This window comes from Thamnophis sirtalis, unplaced genomic scaffold, assembly GCF_051295495.1.
Source record: "Thamnophis sirtalis isolate CommonGarterSnake01/CBP01778 unplaced genomic scaffold, rThaSir2_p1.2 scaffold_4, whole genome shotgun sequence".
NCBI lineage: Eukaryota > Metazoa > Chordata > Lepidosauria > Squamata > Natricidae > Thamnophis > Thamnophis sirtalis.
In genome coordinates this window covers 53404338-53429545 of record NW_028261384.1, presented here as the reverse complement: position 1 = coordinate 53429545, position 25208 = coordinate 53404338, and the positions used below count along the sequence as shown (strand labels likewise).

Below are 25208 nucleotides of genomic sequence, written 5' to 3'. Positions count from 1 at the left end.
CCATGACTCCTGATGCTGGCAGGTAAACTACCCTTGCCCTCAGAAGCTCAGGAGGAGAAAATTGGATAAAGCACACCTTAGTCATGCTGGATGAAAATTTAAATTTCTAATTTGCCTCTTTTTTGGTGGGGGGGGCATCAAGGCTGCCCAGGAAGACCAGCAGAATAATAATTTTTAAAAAGAGATAGACTTAATACGATAAATAGAGAAATGTGTAGAGAAATGTAAAGAATGAAGATTGATGGATGGATGAAAAGGGGGAAGGATGGATGAGTTTTTAAGAGTCTGGGGCTGCAAAACGGGGGTTATTAATCTGTGTGTGTGTGTGTGTGTGTGTGTGTGTGTTAGTATGTGTGTCCAGCCTTCATTCCTGCTCACTTCACACTGGATGCATAAAAAGAGCAGTCAAAATGTGCGTGCGTGTGTGTGTGTGTGTGTGTGTTTGTGTGTACGATTTTTACCAGCAACAAAAGGGGAATTTCTAGTAGAGTCTTTTATTTGTAGCTGTTAAATGCTCGGTTACAGCAATTACAAGATCTCAGGAGGAATGGGGGAACCTAGGGAGGGGGTGCGGGGGAGGGAGGGGGATCGGAGATCACAAAGTACGAAAGGGGTAGATTAAAAAAATAAGAGGGATCGTATGCCCCCACCCACCCATTCCCAACCCCATCCAACAGAAGGAGATGAGAGAAGAGCAACGGAGAGAAGGAAATCTCCATCCCCCTGCCTCTTCCAAATTATACACACAGACACTGCCCTCCCCATGCCACAGCCCCAATTCCAGCTGCACCAATTCAAGCTACCAGATCTCTCTCTTTTTTTTTCTCCACTCATCCCCCCCTCAACCAAACAAACGAGCAAAGGAAATACAAGAAAAGCAACTTTTTAAAAATAATAAATGAAATCCAAGGCATGGGAAGAAAATTCCCCTTTCCCCTAATTCCCATTCCCCCCCCCCCCATCCTGCCTCCCAATCCATTTGGGATGGATTTCTTTATTTGCAATAAATCCTGGGTTTTCCCCCCATTTTTTAAAGGAAGGAAAATGACAGATCTTCTCCCCCCCCGCCCCCCCCTCACCAAAAGGAGACTAGAGAAAAGCAACCAAATCGAAAGGAAGGGAGATATGATCATGTTTGGAAGAGCAGGAGGGGAGGGACGAGCCTCGCCCCTCGTCGGGCGCTGCGAGCAAGCCGAGCAAAGGGAGGGAAACCACTGCCCTCTAAAGGCCACATCAAGAATGACACTTCAGAGAAATAAAAAGTTTTTTTTTAACGGCGTCCTTTTTAAATTGGGACTTTTTGAACACGCAGTGGGACACGGGACAAATTTTGAAAAATTGTGACTTTCCCACCAAAAGCGGGATGTCTGGTCACCTTAACCTATTCGGTAGAACCGGTTCGTCAAATCTACCAAACCAGTTAGAAGAGATTCCACCAGTGGACCCGGAAAGCAGGCCACACCTACAGAAGAGGTTCCAAAAACTTTTGAAACCCACCACTGGTGTGCACTATCCATTCTATCATTTTTCATCATCATTGTTTTTACCTATGATGTTCACATGACATCTCCTTTTTGTTCAATTTTACCAGAGAATATCTGATGCTTGCTAGATCCAAATACAAACAGATGAAGGAAATTTGTGTTCTGAAATTAAAAGACCTAGTGTGTGCATGTGCGTATTTATTAGACACACAGAGAAAATTGTATATATATATACCATTTTAAGAAATAAGAAAATCAATGAACTCACCATAGCAGAGAGAACAAAGTGAAACATAATTCAATCTCTGTTCATCCTTGGATTCCCAAACAAACAATTTAAATCGACCAGTATCATCTGTCTAGATAAAGGAGAAGATAATACAGGAAGTAATGCATTGAAAATATTTTCTGAACCGCAAGGTATTTTATTTACACATGCACATGCACACACAGAAATATAAACTTATGTAACTAGAAAGGGATTTCAAGGGCCCATTAAAGCCCAGAGCTGAGAGTATATCAAAATATTAGAATCAAAGGAAAGCCCCAGTCTGTTTAATAGCAGGAAGACAAATAATGTTAATATATATGCCATGTTTTAGAAAGTGGAGTGGACATCAAAAACATTCAGCTGATGCTAACAGCTTTCTTTTATTTTAAATCTTAATCTGACAATCTGGAAGTAAAGTTCCATCTTTCTACAACAGTTTTGCTAATAAACATTTTAGAATTATTATTTGTCAGATAATTGCACTGAAAAATTCATAACATTCTAAATTTCAGATGAGAAGATTCAATTGTCCCTTGGTTCAAAATGTAGAGTCACATAAATTTGGCTTCAAGTATGAATAACATATATGCTGGGGAAAGGGTGTGATTTGCCTCCATATATGAAGCCATCTGATGTCTCTCCCCAGTCCATTGCTGAATTTCCCAATTCAGAACTCAGATTGCACATCAATGGTCAAAATAATGCTAATATTTGCCGTTGCTGGGAACGTGATAATGGAAGAAAAAAATCCACAAAGACACATACACTCCAGTGGTGGATTGCTAATTTTTTTACTACTGGTTTGGGTACGCTCCCGCATGTGTACAATTCTTCTGCTTGTGAGTAGAGCATCTGGGTGGTGGGCGAAGCTTCCCATTGCAGCTACTACCAGCTGAACCAGAGTGTAGCACCTCTGCTACATGCCCTTCTATAGAATTCCACTCACCAAATAGAAACATGCACCATGTTCTAATTTAATCTTAATCTTAATTTAAATGGATGGCCCTGGATCTACTTTCATATTTTCATAGAGATGTCTTATGATTCCCATTCTTTTAAAAGGAAAAGAACAGATTCACTCAGTGCTGTAGAAAATTTAAAATTTTATACATGGAGGCAAATCAAGGTCACACAAGGCATCATTCATAGGAAAAAATATATGCCTTGCTAATACCCAAACAAAATAATCCCTTCAGGGTTAGCTGGATATCTTTCAATATGGCCTGCTACTTTACAGTTGGTTCAAAAGCAATTAATTATTTCCTTTAGTGCTGTCAATTTACAACTTCTGAAACTAAATCAAAAGGATTTTAAAAATCTGGCAAGAAATCAGAGTAAAATTCAAGATTCTGTAAAAATCATTATACTTTAGAATGGGAATCTAGAATGCAATTTGGCTCTCTATAATACATCATACAACAATTAAAATGCAAGAATAATCCTGGATTAACTTCTGTTGTTGCTCTCCTCAGCATGCATTAGTTATATCATGGGTCTGCATGTTTCTGAATATTACAGTTTTAAAAATAAAAAATTGTCAAGTACAGTTTCTGAGGTTGAAAGAGATTTATTTTTTTACTGATTGTCCAAATCCTATAATCAAAAGGGATAAGTTTTAGCTTCAGATTTTCTTTTACATATAACTAACTACAAATGACCAAGTAAAATTGAATTAAGCTTTGTGATTACTAATTATATATTTGAAATAAGAAACTACACAACACAAACCAAGTTTAACTATCCACTGCTCCAACATACAGATAAATAGATCAATGATCTCCAACCCTGCATTATTTTTCTTTTTTTCTGGTTGTTTTTTTAAAATGAGTCTATAAGCCAAGTATACTTTTGCTTTTCTGAGATCAAGTGGCAAAAGGTTTGAAGTTTTAATAAATAAATAAATAAATAATATAATAGTCTTCCAATTTCACTATTCAGTTTTTGTTGTTGAGATTATAATTGCATGTTTGACATTCAACTTAATGCTTAAATGTGAATTTGCCTATCTGTTTTCCATTACCTTAAATGATATGTTGATTAATTTTTTGGAATTAATTTGCAGCAATATAACTATACTGGTTTAATTCCATGTAACCTTTCTCTACTGCTAGAGATTTCCTGCATTAAATAAATGTAGCCTCAGATATGTGTAGTGGGTTTTTCCTGCTACTTGACATTTGGGAGGAGAGAGAAGAAGTTAAGTTTCAGAAACAAGATGTGGGTGACAGAAAATGAATGAGGGTCTCACTCACTTTGATCTCTCGATTGACAGTTTCAGCTAACCACTCTGGGAAATGAATTGCTGTAATTTATTTATTTGTATTTATTTGTATTCCACCTTTATTATTTTTACAAATAATTCAGGATGCAGACATAGGCAACACAATGTCAACTGTCCAACTGGTGAACCCAAAATAAGAAAACACTCTCAGGAGCTTTGAATTCCCAAAAGTAAAACTTTATTGGATACACCATTTTGGTACTGAAGAACGTCAGCTATCGGCTAACAAGACAAATAGCACACAGGAGTTTTCTCTGGCAATCACTTTATGGACATGCACACCGGGCAGCTGGTCTTTCTTCATCTTGGGCCACCAGAACTGCCTCTTAACCAAGTGAATGGTTCTTATAATCCCAAAGTGGCCTGCCGGCTTTATGTTGCGGCTTGTTTATAGCCTCTGGGTCGTCTGGCTGGCTATTAGATATAGTTTGTTTCCCTTCCATACCAAGTCCTTTCTCATCATTAGCTCATTTTTGTGGAACCATGCATCCTCTTTCAGGGTTTTCTTTAGCCATTGGGTCAGCACACTTTCAATTGCTGAGTGGTTGGTGACTACCGTCTTGTGGAGATCTGCGCTGCCAGTTGCCAGGAGGGGATAATGGAGTCAATTATTTCCTCCCAGGTACTTTTGTATTGGGGAATCTTAGAGAGTGCATCAGTGAGTAAATTCTTCCCCCCTGGCAAGTACCGAAGGGTGACATTGAACCGATTAAAGTTCTGAGCCCATTGTATTTGCTTAGGGTACAGCTTCCTTGGGGTTTTTAGGGCTTCTAAGTTCTTGTGGTCAGTCCACACTTCAAAAGGATTTTACTGCCTTCCAGTAATTGCTCCAAGTCATCACTGTCCATCGAACAGCATATTCCCACACCGACTAATGTCTGTCGGTGTCAGTCAATTTCCAGGAAGTGTAGCCGCATGGTTGCAGCATCCCTTTTGCAATTCTTTGGAACAGAACAACACCCACCACCATATTGCTAGCATCAGCTTGTATTAGAAATGGTTCCTCCAGTTTCAGGTGTTTAAGGGTTGGCTTCCCTGCAAAAAGCCATATAAGCTTTTTGAAAGCCACTTGGCATTCTATAGTCCAATTAAGTGGCTGGCTCGGCTTGGGTTTCACACACACACACCCTGCCCATTTTTAGTAATTCAGTGATAGGCAGATATATCTCTGCAAATGAGGGGATAAATTGGTGTTGGAAGTTGGCAAACCCCAAGAAACACTGTAGTTGCATTTTGGTCCAGGGATCTTCCCACTCTAGCATGACTTTCACCTTTCCAGAATCCATCTCCACTCCCTCACTGGACATGCAGTACCACAAGTAGTCCAAACTGGTTTTGTGGAAGTAGCATTTGGATAATTTAGGGTAGAGCTTGGCTTTCGATCATTTTCTTAACATTTCCTGCACTAACTTTATGTGAGCTTCCATCATCTCAGAATAATGAGGATCTCAACAGGTACACCAGCACTTCCTTATACAGGTGCTCATGCAATATTTAGTTGATTAGTTGCATGGACACCACAGGTGCTCCTTGCACCTGAAAAGCATCACCCAAAATTGGTAACACCCTAAGGGACAATTGACCATGTGATGGATTTGTGGGTGCCACTGAACCCAGGTGGCATAAAGACTCAGGGAAGTTGAAGGAAGAGAAGAAGCCCACAGAGGAAGCAATAGATAATGGAACACTATATATGTTGAGACCATCTACTTGCCTTCCCAAGCCATGGTGAAAGCTATGGAGGCCACTGCAAAGGCCGCAGAGAGGGAACGCCAGCTGGAAGCTAGGCACAAAAAGCCGGCTCCTGGGCACACCTCGCAACTGGACGTGACTCTGCAAGGCGCAGCTGCGGGATTTACCTCCCCTAAGGAGTTGCTATTAGAACCACAGATGGGTGAAGGATTGGCCTCGACTCACAAGTGTAGGGGAGCAAAGCAGACACCAACCGGGCACTCTGAAGATTGGGAATTCCTGCCACTGTCACACAGTCAGTCATTGGCCAGCCTCTGAGACAAATTTGGACAGCTTAACATGAGTGGAATCAACCTTGCCTTAGCTCTGAGCTATCCAGGTGGACCCTGGCACAGCCAAAGTTCACTTTCCTGGGTCAAGACTCCACAACACACTGGAGTGGGGATTCCTCCCAAATCTCCTTTCTACAGCGAAAAGCAGGTCATCCCACAACCTCTCCACTGGAACAAGTCCATCGGCAGTCCCCTTTCACCCCAGGGCACAGATGGCCCAGTACCTGGGCTGGGGAGGTCAACCAGCTTTTGGGGAATACCAACCCCTAGCCAGCCTAAGTGGGCTTTCTTCCTGGGCCAAGGATGGGTGCAGTATCAGTGGATGTCAGTTCCCCTTCAGCAGATGGCACTGATGCAGATGCTTGGGTGTTTCAATCCCAAGTAGCGACCCCTCCAACTGGTCCAACTGCAACCACAGCCTGGAAGAGGAAGAGTAAATCCAAGGATTGAGGCAGGCCAGCCGGCCCATGAAGAAATTAGTTTGGGAGTTTAGAAGGGCGGCTGGAAAACTACAGGATTGGCCAGAGCAATTCCTTGTGCACAGGTTCAAGAATGCCCTAGATCCTGAGCTGAGAAAGGCATGTAGCATTAGAAGGGTGCCAAAGCGCATCCAGAATTGGCACACTACCGCAGTTATTCTGGACCATGAGCTCCACCCCCATCGAAAGCCTACCATCGAAAATCCTGTCAGAAGACCTCTGGGCTGCTGAACCCAAACAAAGCAAGCTGAAATGCTTCCCCCAAAATCAGCTGGAGCAATAAAATGTTACCAGTGTTATCAACCTGGGCACAGAGTGTTTGGATGCTTGGCCCCATCACCAGTTCTACAAGCACGGACCCAAAACACTAGTGGAACAAAGAGAACCCTATGAAAACCACCCAAAAAGAGTCATCTTGCCTATCAAGCGGAAGAAGTCTCTCCCCAGCCTGCCAGATGGGAAAACCTCTCCTGGCTCAGAAGAGGAAAACATCAGTGAAGAAAACCTGATGGTAAGTACAACCATCCACCCCTTTGCTATCAAAGCCAAATTTATAATGCCCAAGACAGGGCATTAACACAGTTTGTGTGGAAAACACCCACCCTCTACCCCTCATGAAGGACATGTTGAATCAGTTGGCCAAAAGCAAGGTGTTCACCAAGCTGTACTTGAGAGAAATGTATTACCGCATACGAATCTGGGAGGGGGATGAAAGGAGGACCATGTTAAACTGCCCCCTTGGTAGTTTCCAATTCAAAGTCATGCTGTTTGGCTTACAAGGGACCCCTGCAGTCTTTGTGTAATTCATCAATGAGGTACTACATGAGCACCTTTACAAGGGGATGCTCATTTACCTTGATGACATTCTCGTCTTTACGGAGACCCTAGAAGAGCACGTAAGTCCTGTAAAAACTTCCAGCCGCCAAGCTTTACGCAAAACTATCAAAGTGTGAATTCCACAAAACCTCCCTGGATTACCTCGGCTACCATATTTCCAGCGAGGGGACACAGAGAAAGTGAAAGCTGAGGTAGACTGTCAACCCCCATGCAACCAAAAATAGCTACAAAGTTTCTTGAGGTTTGCTAATTTCTATCGGCAATTCATCCCAGCTTTTGCAGAAGTCGCTCTGCCCCTAACCAAACTGTTAAAAACAGGGCCATTGCCGACAATGCCAAAGCCAAACCAGCCTATTGGGTGGACAATAGACTGCCAAAAAGCATTTGAGAAATTAAAATGGCTCTTTGCCCAAGAGCCCATTCTGCAATACTTCAACCCAGAACAGCAGTTCATAATCCAGGCAGATCCAGTGATGTGGCGGTGCTGTTGCAAAGAAACAAAGAGGGACAAATCTTGCTGTGCACTTATGTGTCCAAAACCTCACCACCACTGAAAGAAGATGGGTCATTTGGAAGAAAGAAGCATATGCGGTTTGTTGGGCATGACTTACCTGGAGACATTTCCTAGAGAGGGGGACATGCTATTCGAGGTCTCGACTGATTACAAAAACCTCAAAGCCCTAAAAAGCCCCAGGAAGCTGTCTCCAAAGCAAGTCCGCTGAGCACAATATTTCAGAAGATTTACATTTGAACTGAAGCACATTCCTGCTGGAAGAACTTGCTGGCTGGCACCTTATGAAGGAAACAGCAGTTTGACAGTCAGAGGGAGGAGTGATTCACACAATAATTCCCCCCAACCAAATGGCCACTCAAGTCACCACCCATGGCCAAACCAGGCAGCCACCTAACCCTAGCCAGGACAAGCTGATTGCCGCAATGAAATCGCTACTGCCAAATGAATCCTGGCTAAATGGCAACAAAAACATCCTGACTATGAGAGATGGCCTAGCCTGAAAAGGGTCCAAACTATATGTTCCCACAAGCTTAAGGCTGGAAATGCTACAACAAAGCCATGACACACGGCTAGGAGGTCACTTTTGATTCCTAAAAACTCTCAGGATCTTGAACTTTCAACTGGGTGGGAAAACCGGGAAGCTTTCAGATTCGGGTTTTCCCAGATGCGCTAACATGATTCTCTTAATAAATTGGAACTTTGAGGAATCCTTTGCCTCTGATGTACTTTTGGATGCTATTTGAAACCCTGACATGAAGCACACCAGTGCTGCCATCCTAGATTTTGCAAGTTGGATGAAACCCCTAGCTAGATTTTTATCCACAAAGCTTCTGAGCTCCTCCATTTCCCTTGGAATCATTGAGTATATCTTTGGTTTGAGTAATTTTGCTCCAGGCAGTATTTCAATGTCGGTAGAGCAATGGGGATGGAGTAGGTCTGATTCCCGCTCACAAAATGCTTCAGCTAGGTCTTGGTACTCCTTTGGGATGGCCAGCCCTACCTGGCCATTCCCAGCTAATGCATTCACAGGTTCTATATTTCCTCTCACCAACAGTGTTTCACCACCTTTGTGCGTCATCCAAGTGCATTGCAATTCACCTGCTTTAATCCTCAAGTGCCACTTGTTGTCCTTCCTGTCAACTTCTTTAGCCATGCCAATCTCTATTTCATAGTCTCTGCCATTTTGGGGGCTACTATAAACCAAATAGTCTCCTTGTGGCTCCCTACCTATAGGGTTACTGGCTGGGTTACCATGCTAACATCTCCACCTGTGTGATCAATGGGGCAATGGTTACACTTACCATCAGATCATCCTCCCCTCACTGTCACTCTCATAGATCAGGTTGCGATTGCTGGGGATCAGAGTTTTATCCTCATCACTGGAGGGGGGAGAGACCTCCACGACCCTCTACTCCTTCTTCTGGGTGCCTTCTTGGCCTTTGGTTGACTCGGAAGCTTTGGTGCTGACATGGATTGCAGGCTAGGCAATTGGCAGCCCGATGGCCCTTTTTCCCCATATCAGAAGTAGGTTCCAGGAAGGTGCCACGACTCTCCTTTGGAGTCAAGGGAGGGGCTGTCAGTTCCTTGCGCACCATCAGGCATCTCTCTTGGTCTTGTGCTGCATGTTGTCGATACTCCAACAGGTCTAGCTTCACTATGATCACCAATTGATACCATGCCCAGGTTGTCCAGAATTCCCCAAGGCAGGCAGTTTGGATACAGTTCCTTGTTTAGTCTGTCTCAGAAGTGATAGATCAGCAAGTATTCTGGCCACCTCTTCAGCTTCCCAGTCAGGCTGCAGAACTCCCAAATGTATTCAGCTACTGGTGTACTCCCTTGCCTTATAGCATGGATCCCAGCTTCTACTAGGCAGGCTTGTGCAGAGTCTCCAAATCTAGCTCAAAGATTATCCAGGAATGCATCCACATTCCCCAACTTGTTTCATAGTGGAGAAACATCACCCAGTCTGCTGCCTCGCATTCTAGATTTGAAATAATTGCATTTACACAGGGAATTTCATTTGGGTATTGTTCCATATAGCTCCAAATAGTTTCACAGCTAGTTCAGAAAATAGGTTAGCTTCTCCAGCCACTTGTCAAACATAATTTTCAGAGGGAGGGGTTTTCATTCATCCCAAACAAGTATATAACCCAGTGGCAGCCTCACCACCTGCTTGAGCTTGAGTTCCTGCTGCTGCAAGGATCCCCTGTGCTTGTCCTGCAACTGTGGGAGGACAGCTGCCCTCCCCAGGAGGACCCCAACCATTTGCCCCAAGCTTCCCAGCCTCAACAGTTGGTGTGAAGTCAAGGTTGTCAACACTTGGCCAGTCCCACGTTCTACTCCCAGGACCGATGATTTCTTCAACATCGCTCCCTGCATCTCCATTCCAACAAATGTCTCACACAGCTACTCCTCTGAACAGCTACAGCAGGCTGTCAGGAATTTTCATTTCATTGTTTATTCCTAGTCTGCAGCCCCCCTGGCCTTCCATTTTCTCCCTCGATTCATGGCCACTCCAGGCTGGATCAAGGGGAATTCTGCTTCGGCTGCCTTCCCCTCTCCACTCAGCCATCACATCTTCAAGTCAAGGCAAATTGATCCTGCCATGGCTCCTTCCTCATGCACTGGTGGCTCTTCCATCTGGTCCACCCTCACCTTGGATCAGGTCACCACTGTCTGCATCCCAGAGTCAGTTTGGGCTGCTGCTGGTGCCTCCTATGGAGGGACCGATCCAGGCTTCACCACAGCTTTCCTCTCATTTCCAGATATCATTAGGTCACAGCTCTGTCAGATGTATCCAAATAGGCTGCACTGTTAAGGAGAGTTGGTTTAATGTCAACTGCCCAATTAGTGAATCCAAAAGAAGGAAACACTTTCAGGAGCTTTGAATTCCCAAAAGTAAATTTTTATTGGATACACCATTTTGGTACTGAAGAATTAAAACCACTTCTGGTTTTCCTGCACAAATCCTTGCTTACTTAAACAATAGCTTCCCTTTCTTTCCACCTCTGGGTGATCACATTGTCCAATTATGAGATGTCCTTTTATTATGGGAACAGTCCATCTGTTTCTCAAACACCTGCATTGATATTTGCCAAGCTTTCATGATCCATTCTCAACACTCTATTTCCCCTTCCCTCCTACCAGGTCATTGGCAAGTTGAAAAGTGTTAAGTTTGAAAGAAGCAAAGTGATTCAATCTTGACAAACACCTTTCTCCTCCTCCTATTTTCCCCATAGCAACCCTGTGAGGTGAGTTTGGTGGAGAAAGAATGATTTGCCCAAAGTCACCCAATTGGCCTTCATATCTAAGGAATTGTTAGTACATCATTCACTCATATCAAGAAAATGTTTTTGAGACCCCTCCCATCAGAAGAAAATATTTTCTAAAAACAAACATCTGGAGAATATATCTAGACTAGAGAATGGAGAGGAGTCAGAATTTAGTTAGAACTCTGATGGGAATTTCTAACAAACCATATCAAAACCCAGTTGCATGATTTCATGCCATCAATTTCCAGGCAATTCTGATTAGATCACTGAGAATCTTCACAGACATAAGTCTGATAAAATATGTTCATCACAACCACATCTATGGCATGATTTCATTGCTATTAACACCTCTCTGGTCACACCCCTTCATCAACCTGTAAGTTATTTTTTCTGACAATGACCTCCTTACCAAAAATGCTTCTCTGACATTTGATGCTTCTCTCAAAGCAATGACTGTTGGGATAATATCTAAAGCACTGAATTCCAGCACAGCTGTATTGATGGAAGCAGCATCTTGTGATGGGCCAGCAGTAAGGAAAATAGCAACTTTTCTGATAAGAGCCCCTTGGCGATGATGTTTTAAAGCATTCCTGGCAACAAAGCGCATGGCTCTTCCAATATTCCGCTGGCCTGAAGACCTCTCCAAAGGAATTCCCTCTACTGCCTCCATAAGGAGATCTTTTCTCTGAAAGTCAGAGAACCGGATAAGGTACTTTATATTGGTATTGTATGAAAGCACTGATATCCGAGCACCAGTTGGGCAATTGCTTCTGCTAATGCTCAAATCCTTCAGCAAAGACTTCATAATGCCTTTCATCGTTTCAAAGGAAATTGGAGTAACATCTTCAGACATGTCAAGAGCGAACACCACTTCAGTTGGGTAAACTGGACATTTGCTCTTCCCTTGTAAGAAAAGTAAAAATGTATCAGAATGTTTCTTGGGCTAAGAGAGCAGAACTTTTTTTCTTAAATATTATCTAATTCAAATAACTTACCTACACAGCAAGCTGTATGGGAGAAAAGAAAGTTGTTTTAATTCAAATTGTTATACTTATCTGATCATCTATAGATCATCAATAAACACTACAGAGAACTTAGTCTGAGCATTTTAATATTCAATATCCAATGAAAAATTGGCTTCAGGTTTGGATAAAACACTGAAAAAAATTGATATCACAATGGTAATATACCTTTTTAAAGCTAAAGTATATGTTAAAATTTAAGTGAGCCATGAAATAGCTTTGAAAAAATTGCTACTGTTCTGTTTAAATATAAAATATTAATGCAATTTAAGAGAAAAATGATTTAATTTGGGAATTAATTTTAATTTAAAAAGCTAACATTGTTTGCTTTAAAACAAATTGTATTTCTAAAAATTTACATTTTCCTTCTTTTTTATCTTCATTGTGGCAATTCCCATTCATCATCAGCTATAACCAATGTGTAATGATCTTTTTATAATATCATCAATGACTTATTCCACTGCTAGGTTGCTATTTCTGTCTCCCTTCAAATAATCTCAAAGAATATGTTTTCTTGTAAATGTATATGGTTGGGGATAAATAATTTAATACAAGCAACCAAATAAAAATTAGTAGCTTTCTTAAATAATTTTAATACCATAGTAATAGTAGACCTTGGTCGCCTGAAGTTACTACTTACGGCAGTTTCCTCTTGTAAGGTTCACAAGTTGACAGGTCTGCAGACAATGGGCAAAATAACATGATTAGTAGCATATCTCTGTATATATATGCTCAGAAACCTACAGGATTACTGTATATAGAAAGTATCCTATAGATCCTAGATGGCGAACCTATGGCATGCGTGCCCAAAGTGGCATGTGGAGCCAGGTCACCTGACATGCACAGTGTTGCCTGTTCCTCTTCCGGGTTTCTGACAGGCATGTGCATGTGATGATCAGCTGGCCTTTTGTGCGTGGGGTACTGCCGGAAACCGGAAGGGTTGGTCTTCCATTTTCCGGCGTGAGCATGTACACTGGCCACCTGATTGGCACCAGAAACCAGAAGTACGTTTTCCAGCACGTGCATGTCCCCTGGGCAACTCAACTTCCTGGTCGTGGCCCAAACAAGTATATATGTGTGCAAGAAGTGTGCACGTGTGTGCAAAATGCTCCCTTTTCGGCACTTAATGCTCAAAGGTTCGCCATCACTACATCTTGAGATTTTCTTCTCATCTTTGAAGTCAGTTAGATTTAAATAATGTTCCAAGGTTTTCATTTAGACTGTTTCTCTTCTCCATGTATTGTCTGCTTAATTCATAGTTGGCCAAATCAGGAGAACCTTGGAAAATCAACAGCTGTTGAAGACTGTTTTTATGCTTAAACATATACATTTTAGTTAAATTAATTATGTATACAGAAAGGCTCGTAATTCACAATGTCAAATATAACAATACATACAGTTATAGCAGTTGTGCCTTTTGGACCTTTTGGACCCTGGAAAGAGGAAAAATAGATGTATAAAATCACATTAGAAAGAAGATAGTGAGACTGGATGGATGGATGGCAGAAAAGAAGCAACACTAGATATTCTTAAACCAGTATTTTTTCAAACCCCAGAATTTGGTATGCTTCTATCCTCATTCTATTTTTATTGATATTATTTAATGTAGGGAAATACATATTTGGATTTTGTCTGATATATTCTTTTTATATATTTTCTGAGCAATGTGTTTTTTGGAATTCAGTTAATTGTGGCAAATGTGGAAAAGATCTATTTGCCTCACTGTTACTGCAACATCTTTTCTGATTTACAAATTAGTTTTTATCTTTTCTATTTATGCCTCTGAGGTAATATGATTTAAAGTAGACCACGACCTACTTCTTGGTAAGCTAGAAAAATGTGGAATAGACAAGATCATCACCAGATGGGTTTGTAACACTTGTCAAACCGTACTCAATGAGTAGTCTTAATGGTACATCGGAGGGAAGTAAGCAGTGGGGTATCACAAGGTTCTATCTTAGTACTCTTCAATATCTTCATAAATGACTTAGATGAGGGAATAGAAGGGGAACTCATCAAATTTGCAGATGACACTAAACTGGCAGGAATAGCCAACACCAGAAGACAAATTCAGGAGCCAAAAAGATCTTGACAAACTTGAACAATGGGTCCTATGCAACAAAATGAATTTCAATGTGGAGGAAAGCAAAGTTTAGATTTAGGCAGGGAAAATCAAAGATATGTACAGATTAGGTGAGACCTAACTCAAAAATAGTATCTGTGAGAGGGACCTTGGAGTTTTAGTGGATGATCACTTGAATATGAGCCAACAGTGTGCAGCAGCAGCCCAAAAAGCTAATACAGTCCTGGATTATATAAAAAGACCCATAGAATCAAGATCACATGAAGTATTAGTACTGCTTTGTAAAACTTCCAACACCTGAAATACTGCAACCAATTTTGGTGACCATACTATAAAAATTGTGTTGAGAGTTTGGGAAAAGTTCAGAGAAGAGCAACTAAGTTGATCAAAGACCTGGAGACTAAAACATATGAAGAATGGCTGCAGGATTTGGGTTTTGCTAGTCTAAAGAAAAGAAGAATTAGGAGTGACATGATAGCAGTATTCCAGTACTTGAATGGATGCCGGAAAGAAAAGGAGGTCAAATTATTCTCGAAAGCACTGGAGGTCAGGACAAGAGACAATGGTTGGAAACTAACTAAAGAGAGGAGCAACTTGGATTTAAGGACAAACTTCCTAACAGTGAAGACAACCAGTGGGGCAGCTTGCCTCCAGAAATCATGGGAATTCTATTACTGGGTGTTTTTAAGAAGAGTCACTTATTGAAAAGATATAGTATGAACTAGAAGACCTCCGAAGTCCTTTTCATCTCATTCTATTCTATTCACATTAGAAACATATAGGAAATAAGAGTTGTTTTATAATATTAAGCAAAGAAACATACTTAGTTTAAATTATTTAAGATGGTTAATTGTTTCCATAAAACAAAGTTTTTGACTTTTAACTGATCTCTTAACGAACATTTATAATTATCATGGACTCCCCAAAAATCTAGTTACAAACCATTTTTGAAGTTATAATACCTACATAAATCCCATAGTCATATGATAACATTTTGGGCATTTAGCAACCTTTATAACTATTTGGGGCATCCCACAGTCACTGAATCATGATATGTGATATTTTTTTTCAGTTTCCAGCATTTATTATTTCTGATATTCAACAAAAATCACCCATTGTAGAATTTGATTCGCTTAACTGCTATGGCTCAATTATGAGCCGTATTTTTCGGAGTATAAGATGCACCTTTTTCCCTCAAAAAAGAGGCTGAAAATCTGGGTGCATCTTATACACTGAAGACAGCATTTCTTGCCTCCTGAAACCTGGCCCCTTCACCAAAATGGCCATGTATAGCCTTTAGAAGGCTTTCAGAATGCTCCTGGGGAAGGCATAAATGTGTGAAAAATGGGTCTTTTTTGCTCAATTTTGCCCCTCCCCAGCCCCCAGGAGCACTATAAGCCTCTTAAAGGCTATGCATGCCATTTTTTAAAACCAAAAACGGGTGTGTTTTTGCAAAAAACAGGCCATTTTTGGTTCATGTTTGCCCCCTCCCCTCCAGGAGCACTCTACAAGCCTCCTAAAGGCTATTCATGCCCTTTTAAAAACAACGGGCCCGTTTTTGCGAAAAACAGGCCATTTTGGGGAGGTTTGCAGAGTGCAAAAACTTTTTTTTTTAAATTGCCTCTTCAAAATCTTGGTGCGTCTTATAGTCCAGTGCGTCTTACACTCCAAAAAATATGGTACCTCTTTTACAATGCATCTATAGTTTGAGAAATGCCTTCCTTAGAACCACATTATTCATATCTCCATGATTTGGTCAAATTATGGTTTTCTTAGGCTTAGCATCCCTTAGACCTGCTTTCCCACCCAATCTCTCCCTCTCAGTTCTCTTCTCCTTCTGGAATACAAACCTGGAGATTTCCTACATGCCTATGTTCAATTGGTAGTTTCATCATTGAGAAATCACCTAATCATATATATTAACATGCTCTTTATGATTTAAGTAACAAGCTGCAATCAACAAAACATACTTAAATCTGCAGATTTGTTTCAGAGAAATCTGGCACTGCATGAAAATTGTTTAGCACTGACCAATGTTTTCAATTCAGAAATAATAAATTTGTTGAGATGAAGAATCCAGATGGTGCTGCCCCACAACTTTCAACAGCCCTAGTTAGCATAACTAATTATTAAAAATCAGCAACATCTGGAAGACAAATTCCCAATCTTATTTTGGATTTTTTAATAAAAAAACTATTCTTTTCCTCCCCAAAAATATTTCAAATAAATAGAAGAATAATTTTAAATGCATGTGAAATCAGCTAATCTTGAAGGAAAGTTTCCACTGACGTCCCCACATTATGCCAGATGAAACATTTACTTCATTTGTTTATACATGTTTAATCAGCATTTGCTTAGACTTTTGTGATGTGTCCCAAATTGGGTTGTCTTTGAAGAATATTCAGAAACTGCAATTGGTCTAAAATGCTGTGTCATATATTGGTGAATCAGAGTCACTCTAGTCATATAGCACCTGTTTTATAGTAACTGTATTGACTACCAATACATCTAGGTACAATTTAAATTGCTGACTTGGGCTTAGAGTGTCCAATATAGTTTAACATATAGACATCTGCCAGACCACCTTCTTCACATACAACTGACTGATCTAGCAGGTACATCTCATCTTCTTTTCAACAGATGCAAGGGGCAAGGACCTTCAAACAATGTGTTTTTTTTTTAATTACAGCTCAATTTTATGGAATAGCTTTTCTCTTGAAGTCTTCAGTGTTGACTTCCCACAAATTATTTAAGACTGATTTGTTTCATATGGTATTTGGAAATCATCATTGCAATACTTTGTATTTCATCTCCATATTTGTTTTTAATTATTACTTTAAGTTGGTTTTATGTTTGACATTGTTTCATATTAGAATAGAATAGAATAGCAGAGTTGGAAGGGACTCTGCTTAGGGAGGAAACCCTACATCACTTCAGACAAATGGATATCCAACATCTTCTTTAAAATGTCCAGTATTGGAACATTCACAATTTCTGGGAGAATATTGTTCCATTGATTAATTATTCTGTCAGGAAATTTCTCCTTAGTTCTAAGTTGCTTCTCTCCTTGATTAGTTTCCACCCATCGCTTCTTTTCCTATTCTCAGGTGCTTTGGAGAATAGTTTTGTATATATCATATTGTATGATATAAACTTGTAGGAGTGTTTTAGAGTCTAGTGATACCAAAAATCAATCAATAAATTTAATTAATTTTGGTAATGTAGTTTGATCAATACTGTTTCAAATACCAATATTAGGTTAAATTTATATTCATATTACCATTTTTCCAGGTGGTCCTTGACTGCCTGGATTACCCTTTGTCCCCGGTGTTCCATTTCTGGCCTTAAATAAATACAAAGAGCATATTAACTCTCCAATAACAAGGCAACCTGGTTTAATTTTCATTACAAAAATTGCTTGAATGCTGTTTATTAGATATAAATTAAAGCAACTGGACTCTTGTTTAAAATAGCTGAATCTAGGTATGATAATTACATGCATCAATTCCTTTGTCTAACCTAAGATGATAATCAAACAAAAATTGTTAGATACAGCCATACTAATACATTAATTCCACTTAGGAATACCTTTGAAAGTGTGCAGAAACTGCAAATATTCCAAAATGATAGGGATTCACATGTAAGACCATGTTATTATATGGTACTATTGTCATATCTTACTATGACATAGTTACCAAGTTGATTATTGTTAGTTTTTTGAAATCAACATCACTCCTGCACTATCTTGAAAGGCAGCCACACATAGCATTGCATCTCTGTTTCCACATCCATTATTTTGAAACTAAAGTGGGCATTGTCTGCATAAGTAAAGATTTATGCAACTCAAAGTTAGTAGAAAGTTTCATTTTTTTAAAAATGGAAAATAAGGAACAGTCATTTATAACTGAAAAGTAAGAAAATTTCTGAGGCAGCAAGTGGCAGAAATAAATGAGACCAATTATCACACTGAAACAGATATTTCCTAACATGCTGCTCTTAAATCTGCTATACATATAAGAAAAAAGAAAGTACACAACAGTGTTGAGTGCCATTAGAATCTTCCATCTCTGTAAAACAGAAGCAGCATGGATTACCCTTTGTTCTTTGATTCCTTTGGCACCTTTATTGCCAGGATTGCCTGGATCACCAACTTCTCCCTACAAAAGAAGCAGAAGCAGAAATTGTAATCGGACCTGCAATCTTGGAGTACCATGACCCCCTTCTAAAAAACATAATAATTTTGATACAGTAAATAGCTTTTTTTAATTTTATAAGAAGTGAGAATAGAGAGAATAGATAATTGATAAAGTTACCTAGTATTGTAGCCCAACCCAAAGTTTAAAACTTCACTATCACAACATTCACTCTTGCATACTATCAGGGTTCTGATGGATGCTCTAATTTAATCATTTGCCTCGAGCCAAGCTTCAAAAGAAATCCAGTTATTTCTTAGGAGCAACATGTTAGCATGTACCAGGGTGGGTTCCTCCCGGATCGCCCCAGTTCACGCGAACTGGTAGTCAGTGAACCCGGAAGTAATGAACTTCCGGGAACGCCGATACCGCTCCTGGCTCCTGTCGCTGGACGCCTGCAGGGTTTTTCTTTTTAAAAAATGCCTCTCCGGATGATCTTGAAAACCTGCAAGGTTGCTTTGGAAGGGGACAGATGGGCAGCATTTCCCCCTGCCCCCCTCCCTGGGTGCCTGCAGCCTCAGAGCCAGCAGCCTTAAAGCAAGGCTTTGCACAGTAAAGAAAATCTCACGAGTGAGAGAAGTTCTTAATTGACTTTACTGTGCAAGTTGCAGAAGGCTCCGAGGCTGCAGGCAACCAGGGATGGGGGGGGGAATGCTGCCTGTCTTCCCCCTCCCAAAGCAACCTCACAGGTTTTCAAGATCGTCTGCAGAGGCGTTTTTAAAAAGAAAACGGTCTTCTTGGGAGGGGGAATGGGCTGCACTCAGAGGAGGTGGCGGGTTGTGCTCCTGGTTCTGGGGAGTCCCCCCCCCCAGCAAAAAAAGACCAGCTGCCAGTCTCTCCAAATCTTGTGGCTTTTCAGGATTTTCTTTTTAAAAAACTCCTCTCCGGATGATCTTGAAAACCTGCAAGGTTGCTTTGGAAGGGGATAGATGGACAGCATTTCCCCCTGCCCCCTCCCTGGAGCCTACAGCCTTGGAGCCTACAGCCTTAAAGCAAGCCTTTGCACAGTAAAGAAAATTCACAAGTGAGAGAAGTTCTTAATTGCCTTTACTGTGCAAGTTGCGGAAGGCTCCGAGAGAAGTTCTTAATTGCCTTTACTGTGCAAGTTGCAGGCAACCAGGGATGGGGTGGGGGGAATGCTGCCTGTCTTTCCCCTCCCAAAGCAACCTCGCAGGTTTTCAAGATCGTCTGCAGAGGAGTTTTTAAAAAGAAAACGGTCTTCTTGGGAGGGGGAATGGGCTGCACTCAGAGAAGCCGCACCCGGGGCACCCTGAAATAATGCATCTCCTCCGCCTCTTTCTACTCAGCAAGCGGGGACATCCCATCTGTGCCCGCTTCCGCTGCCGCCACCTCCACTCCCAAACGCAACTGTCAGCTGCGAACAGGTGCCTGAAACTGCTGCTTGCAGTCATTTACGGCTGCAGATAGATTGTGCCTGTAGCGGGAAGCTCTTTGTCCTGTGAGAGCTCCTCTCCAGCACTCCTAGTTTGGTAACATCATCAGTACTAGAAGGGAGTGGGGTTGCGGAGGGAAGGAGGAGAAAGTTAGGACAAAAAAGAAAAAGATAAGGAGGGAGAGGACTGTGGGGTCCTTTGGTGTTCTCTGAACGTGGTGGTTTTTAATTATTTTAGGGCATTTTTATTTATTTATTGTTTATAGAATGTTTATTACAAGAAGTGTTATTCCTTTTTGCAAATGTTTTATTTGTGATGCAATATGTTGCTTTTAAGTGTTCAGACCAGGTTTATGTATTTCAAAGTGGCTGCTTTTCTATGGGCAGGCCAGGTTTGTTGCAAGGCAGTGTGTTTCACCCTCCTTGTTTAGGTAATTCTGAGGTGGTTGATGGTTTTGTGAGCACCTTCCTTTATAATTTTCCACATTGCCTTGATGGTTTTTATTCCAGTGACTTTGTCTTTACTGTCCTTAGGCTTAGGAAAAAAAAAACTGGTTTCATTAGCAGTCTTTTTTTGGGGGGGGGATTCTTATTTTTTTGGTGTTTTCCTAGCACTGTCATAGTTTGTGTGTGGGGGTGTGGGGGTGTGTAATGTCCCGCAGTTATCTATGCATTAATAATGATCTAGTAATATTAATAATATCTAGTAATTAGTAATATCTAGTAATAACATCGTTTTGGCCACTCCTACCAGGTCACATGGGTGGCAGGCCACTCCCATCTGGTCACATGGGAGGCAAGCCATTCCCACAAAGGAGGCCATGCCCACAGAGTAGGTTTGAACAATTTTTGAAACCCACCCCTGGCATGCACCCAAGTGAAGCCAACTCTGACCCCACGTAATTTATGACCCAATTATGACCCTGTTTCCCCCCCCTCATAAATGTGTGTGTCATAAATCACATTCTCCAATGGAGTACTTTCACGAGCTATAGAGATCATTCCCCCTCTGACTGATGTGGGTAACTGGGGAGACAGCCTTGAGAAAGATATGCCTGGAATGTGCTTCTGTTTGTGGCTGCCATGCTGCTCCATCAGTTTCCCATCCCCTATGGCAACACGAGAGCAGGATAGGGATGCTTTGCGAGTTGACACATACCTGTTGTCCAGGGTTTCCAGGAGATCCAGTCAATCCCTGAGATTAGTAAAACAAAAATACAATGTTGGTTTTTAAATTGCTTATTCATGGTTTAAGAAAAAAATCAATGTATATTCTTCTTTTTTAATTATTCTTTAATTAAGTAAATGTGTGGCACCAACATTGCTTTACTCAACAGCCACCTCGGAGAGCTAAATCCATAACTGAAATAGGTTACCCTTTTAATTGATTCAACAATTGTCTACCACAAAATAGGTTTTCCTAAAATACATCTGATTTAAGACTTATTGCAAGCCATATCTCCAGGACAAAGGACATGACAGAATATAGTCACCTATATGTCTATACTTCTAAATTCTATACTTAGAATTGCTTATATACTGACATACTAAAGAATTATTCAGGTTAACAATGTTAACATAAAGAAAAATAGCAGTAGTTCCTGAACAGAACAAATGGAACACAATCATGGCTGAACCACCATTTTTCTTCAAATACACAACATTTCATGGAAAATATTGCCCAAATAGGTCTCTTGCAATTAAGATGCAGAATATAAATATTTCTGTGCAATTCTTTACATATTAGTATACAACAGCATTATAGGACATTACTCTGGCAATTAAGGTAAAATAGTGCAGATCCAATTATTTCTGCTAGAGGCCCATTTAAAAACAAACCATAAAACAGTTAGCTAGTCTTTGTCTGCAGTAATAGTTCATGTAAAGATCATAGAGTCTATCCAGCTGGTAAAAACATTTTTTCAGTCTTTTAAGAAGGAATTTCTAATGAAGGAATTTTTTTATATTTCCTGATGTATAAATTAGGTGGTCACTGGAATGCTGTCTATGATATAGGAGGGATTGGCTTAGTTTCTTCCAAACACAAATCTTTCAGTTATAATGCCATAAGAATTTAGAATTGTTTATATTTCCTCCTCATCTCATTTTATGGTATCCTAAAATTATTTGCTTTTGCTACAGAAAACCCTGATGGTCAAAACTGGAGCTTATTCTAATAAATGTTAGATAGAATTAACATTTTAATGTTAATTTGGAATGGGACTGATTTCCATGACTACTTCAGCAAAATGTACAGGGTTTTTAATTTAGTTCTCCATTGATGACCTGAACTTTATTGCTTTCTCTTGCCTGCCATAAAACGGTTTTGATGTATAGACCTGTGTTTTGGATAGTTGATTGTAGATTTTGCAAGCATGGAATGAGACCTTTGTTTGCAGCAAATGAAAACAACCATTTTCTACTTACACAAACAGCTATTTTAATATAGTAATTACTTACTTCTGAAGAATTAGATCCTCATAAGCCACTCAAAACACAATCACTAGGAATGTTAAGACCCATGGAATCAGAAAGGCTTTTAGTAGGTTGATTCCAATTTATTTTTATTGAGGGTTCCATAAGACGTATGCTCAAATAGTTACAGCCTTAATGTTTTGTATTATCTCTGGATTATGTTTATTTGTCCAGAAAGACTAATGTATGATTCTTACCTTTGTGCCTTTTCTTCCTATAAGGCCATAGCCATTACTACCATCAAAGCCCTATAAAATATGGGAAAAAATAAATGGCTACTTAATGTTAAGGTATTCTATTGGGGCAAGCATAACATTAGCCAATGAGATCTAGTTTGGTGTAGTAGTTCAGGCGTCAAAGTAAAAATCGGGAAATCCCAAGTTCTAGTCCTCCCATGGTCATGAAGCCAGCTGGTGACTTTGGGCTAGACACTTTCTCTCAGGCAAACTACTTTTGAAAACCTTGCCAAGAAAATTGCAGGGACTTGTCCAGGCAGTATTGGACATGAGACAACATTTTTAATCAGCTAGTTCCAGGTGACAAGAAAATATGAGGAATGAATATTTCTTTCATTTATTACTTTGTTTATGACTGCCAGATATAGAGATATTTTTGGATGTTTCATCTAGGGTACCAAAATAGCTTAATAAATCTAAAATAACATACATGTTAAATAGAAAGATTCTGCTTCATCTCAAGCAGCCAAATGCACTGGATCAGGACCAGTGACATGCGGTGAGTTTTATGGCTGGTGGGGCAGCAATTTCTTTAGACTTGTGGACTTCAACTCCCAGAATTCCACAGCAGGGCATGCCCAGTTGTGATTTAAAGGGACAGCATTTGTTTTTCTCTTTGCTAAATAAGTTTTCTTCTTCTTTTTCTTTTTTTTCCCTTCCCCTCCTTCCTCCCTCTCTCCCTACCTCCCCACTCTCTCAAACACACACACACCCACACACACACACACACACACACACACACACACACACACACACACACCAGGATTCAGAAAATTTAGGTTTTCCTCCTCAGCCCATGTTAGCAATACCACTAGCAGCATTTTGGCTGGCAGGTATAAGTAGAAGTGGAAAATCATTCTACTGAAAACATTGTTTTTGCTTATGATTGGATAATTAAAATTTCTGAAGACCCAAAGGCATAGTATTAGAGTGTTACATAGTGCATAAACTAAAGAACTGTCTCAATATGCTCCCTCCCCCCTCTCTAAAACACACACACACACACACACACACACACACAAAGTTTCACCAGGAGGATGAAGTTTGAATTCCTTCCTCTCCCTCTGACCCACATGTACGTTTTCCAGCTGTTTCAGAGAGGATTTCAACTCTGCTCTTGCCTGCCATCATGAAAAGGAAAAAAAATGTAAAGGGAAAAAGGCAAGAGCTGAGGTCAGGCTGAGCTAGTTGTTGCCAGAGTCACCGTGGATGACTCTGCTTAGTGCTTAATTGTTTTAAAAAGCCTCTAAAAAGTGCCCTCTACAGGAGGAGGCAGGAGAAAGACGTGCCTCATCTACATCAGGAATTTTTTGGCTTTTAACCCTTATTTAGCTCTGCTCGAGTAATCATAAAAAGTCAGACTAGATGAGGCACGTGATTCCCCTGCCTCGTTCTGTAGACTGCACTTTTTAGAGGCTTTTTTAAACAGTTAAGCACTAAGCAGAGTCATCCATGGTGACTCTGGCAGCAACTAGCTCAGCCTGACTTCAGCTCTTGCCTTTTTCCTTTTACATCTTTTTTCTTTTCATGATGACAGTAGTGAGGCTCTGCCTCCCCTGCCTCCCCTGACTGCACGTGTTGGAAAACTCCCAGTCAGGCTAGCAGGAGGATCAAGCAGCGAACTAGCCTTAAGTCCTTGTGCTGTTGCAAGAGGCACAAGCTTGGCTATTACCACTCCAAACTTCATGGAAACTTATCTAGTTGTTCCCAAGGGAAGACAAACAATCTAGTGAGAGTCTTGTAATAAAGATAAAAGACAATAAAGGTGCTGACTTATACCTTTCATAAATAGATCTGGTTTTTGATTGACACCATATAACCTTGGAGCACTGACATTTGAAGAAGCATGTGGGACAAAAAGTGTATTGATTGTAATAGCATTGTATTTTGGGGGGTTTTCCCTCAAAAAAGAGGGTGAAAATCTGGGTGCATCTTATACACAGAATACAGCATTTTGGCCTCCCAAAACTCCATCCCCTTCATCAAAATGGCCGTGCTTAGTCTTTAGAGGGCTTCCAGAGTGCTCCTGGGGACTGGGGAGGGCAGAAATGAGCGAAAAATGGGCCATTTATTGCTCAATTGTGTCCCTCAACCCCCGGGAGCACTCTATAAGCCTCCTAAAGTCTAAGCATGGCCATTTTGTTCACAAAAAATGGGCCCATTTTTTGAAAAAAACAGGCAGTTTTGGGGAGCTCTGCAGAGTGCAAAAACTTTTTATTTTTAATTTGCTGCTTCAAAATCTTGGTGCATCTTATACTCTGGTGCATCTTATACTTGGAAAAATATGGTATGTAACAAATAATTGGGTATATTTTACATGAATTGAAACTATGAAAAGTCTGAAAATACCATAATTTTTCTCCTTGCCTTGGAAACAAATTGTTTGTTCCCATACAGGCAGTCCTAGTTCAATGACTATTTTTTTTAGTTATCATGTGCAGTTACACATGGTAATGAATGGTAAAAGAAAGTAAAATCATAAGCATAGTGATAGTTTCAGTTAGCAACCACTTCATTTAAAGACCAAGTTGCTGGCCCAATTGTGGTCTCTAAATGGAGACTGTCTATATTCAGAAAGCTATACTGCCACAACTATGCTATGATCACTGATTCTTCATAGATGTTAAGGATCACATAAAAGAGA

The 25208-nt window shown here is 40.5% G+C and overlaps 1 protein-coding gene across 1 annotated transcript in view; it reads right to left on the bottom strand.

The window, feature by feature from the left end:
* LOC106546483 (collagen alpha-4(VI) chain) overlaps positions 1-25208 on the bottom strand; it is a 114092-nt gene that overhangs the window by 8128 nt on the left and 80756 nt on the right. The window contains exons 27-35 of the mRNA XM_087712933.1: positions 22526-22576; positions 21013-21048; positions 18362-18424; positions 17548-17610; positions 13582-13617; positions 12825-12861; positions 12158-12169; positions 11572-12065; positions 1753-1843 (exon numbers count right to left, since the gene is read on the bottom strand). Of these exons, the coding sequence (XP_087569059.1) occupies positions 1753-1843; positions 11572-12065; positions 12158-12169; positions 12825-12861; positions 13582-13617; positions 17548-17610; positions 18362-18424; positions 21013-21048; positions 22526-22576 (883 nt within the window). The remainder of the gene's footprint in view (positions 1-1752; positions 1844-11571; positions 12066-12157; positions 12170-12824; positions 12862-13581; positions 13618-17547; positions 17611-18361; positions 18425-21012; positions 21049-22525; positions 22577-25208) is intronic.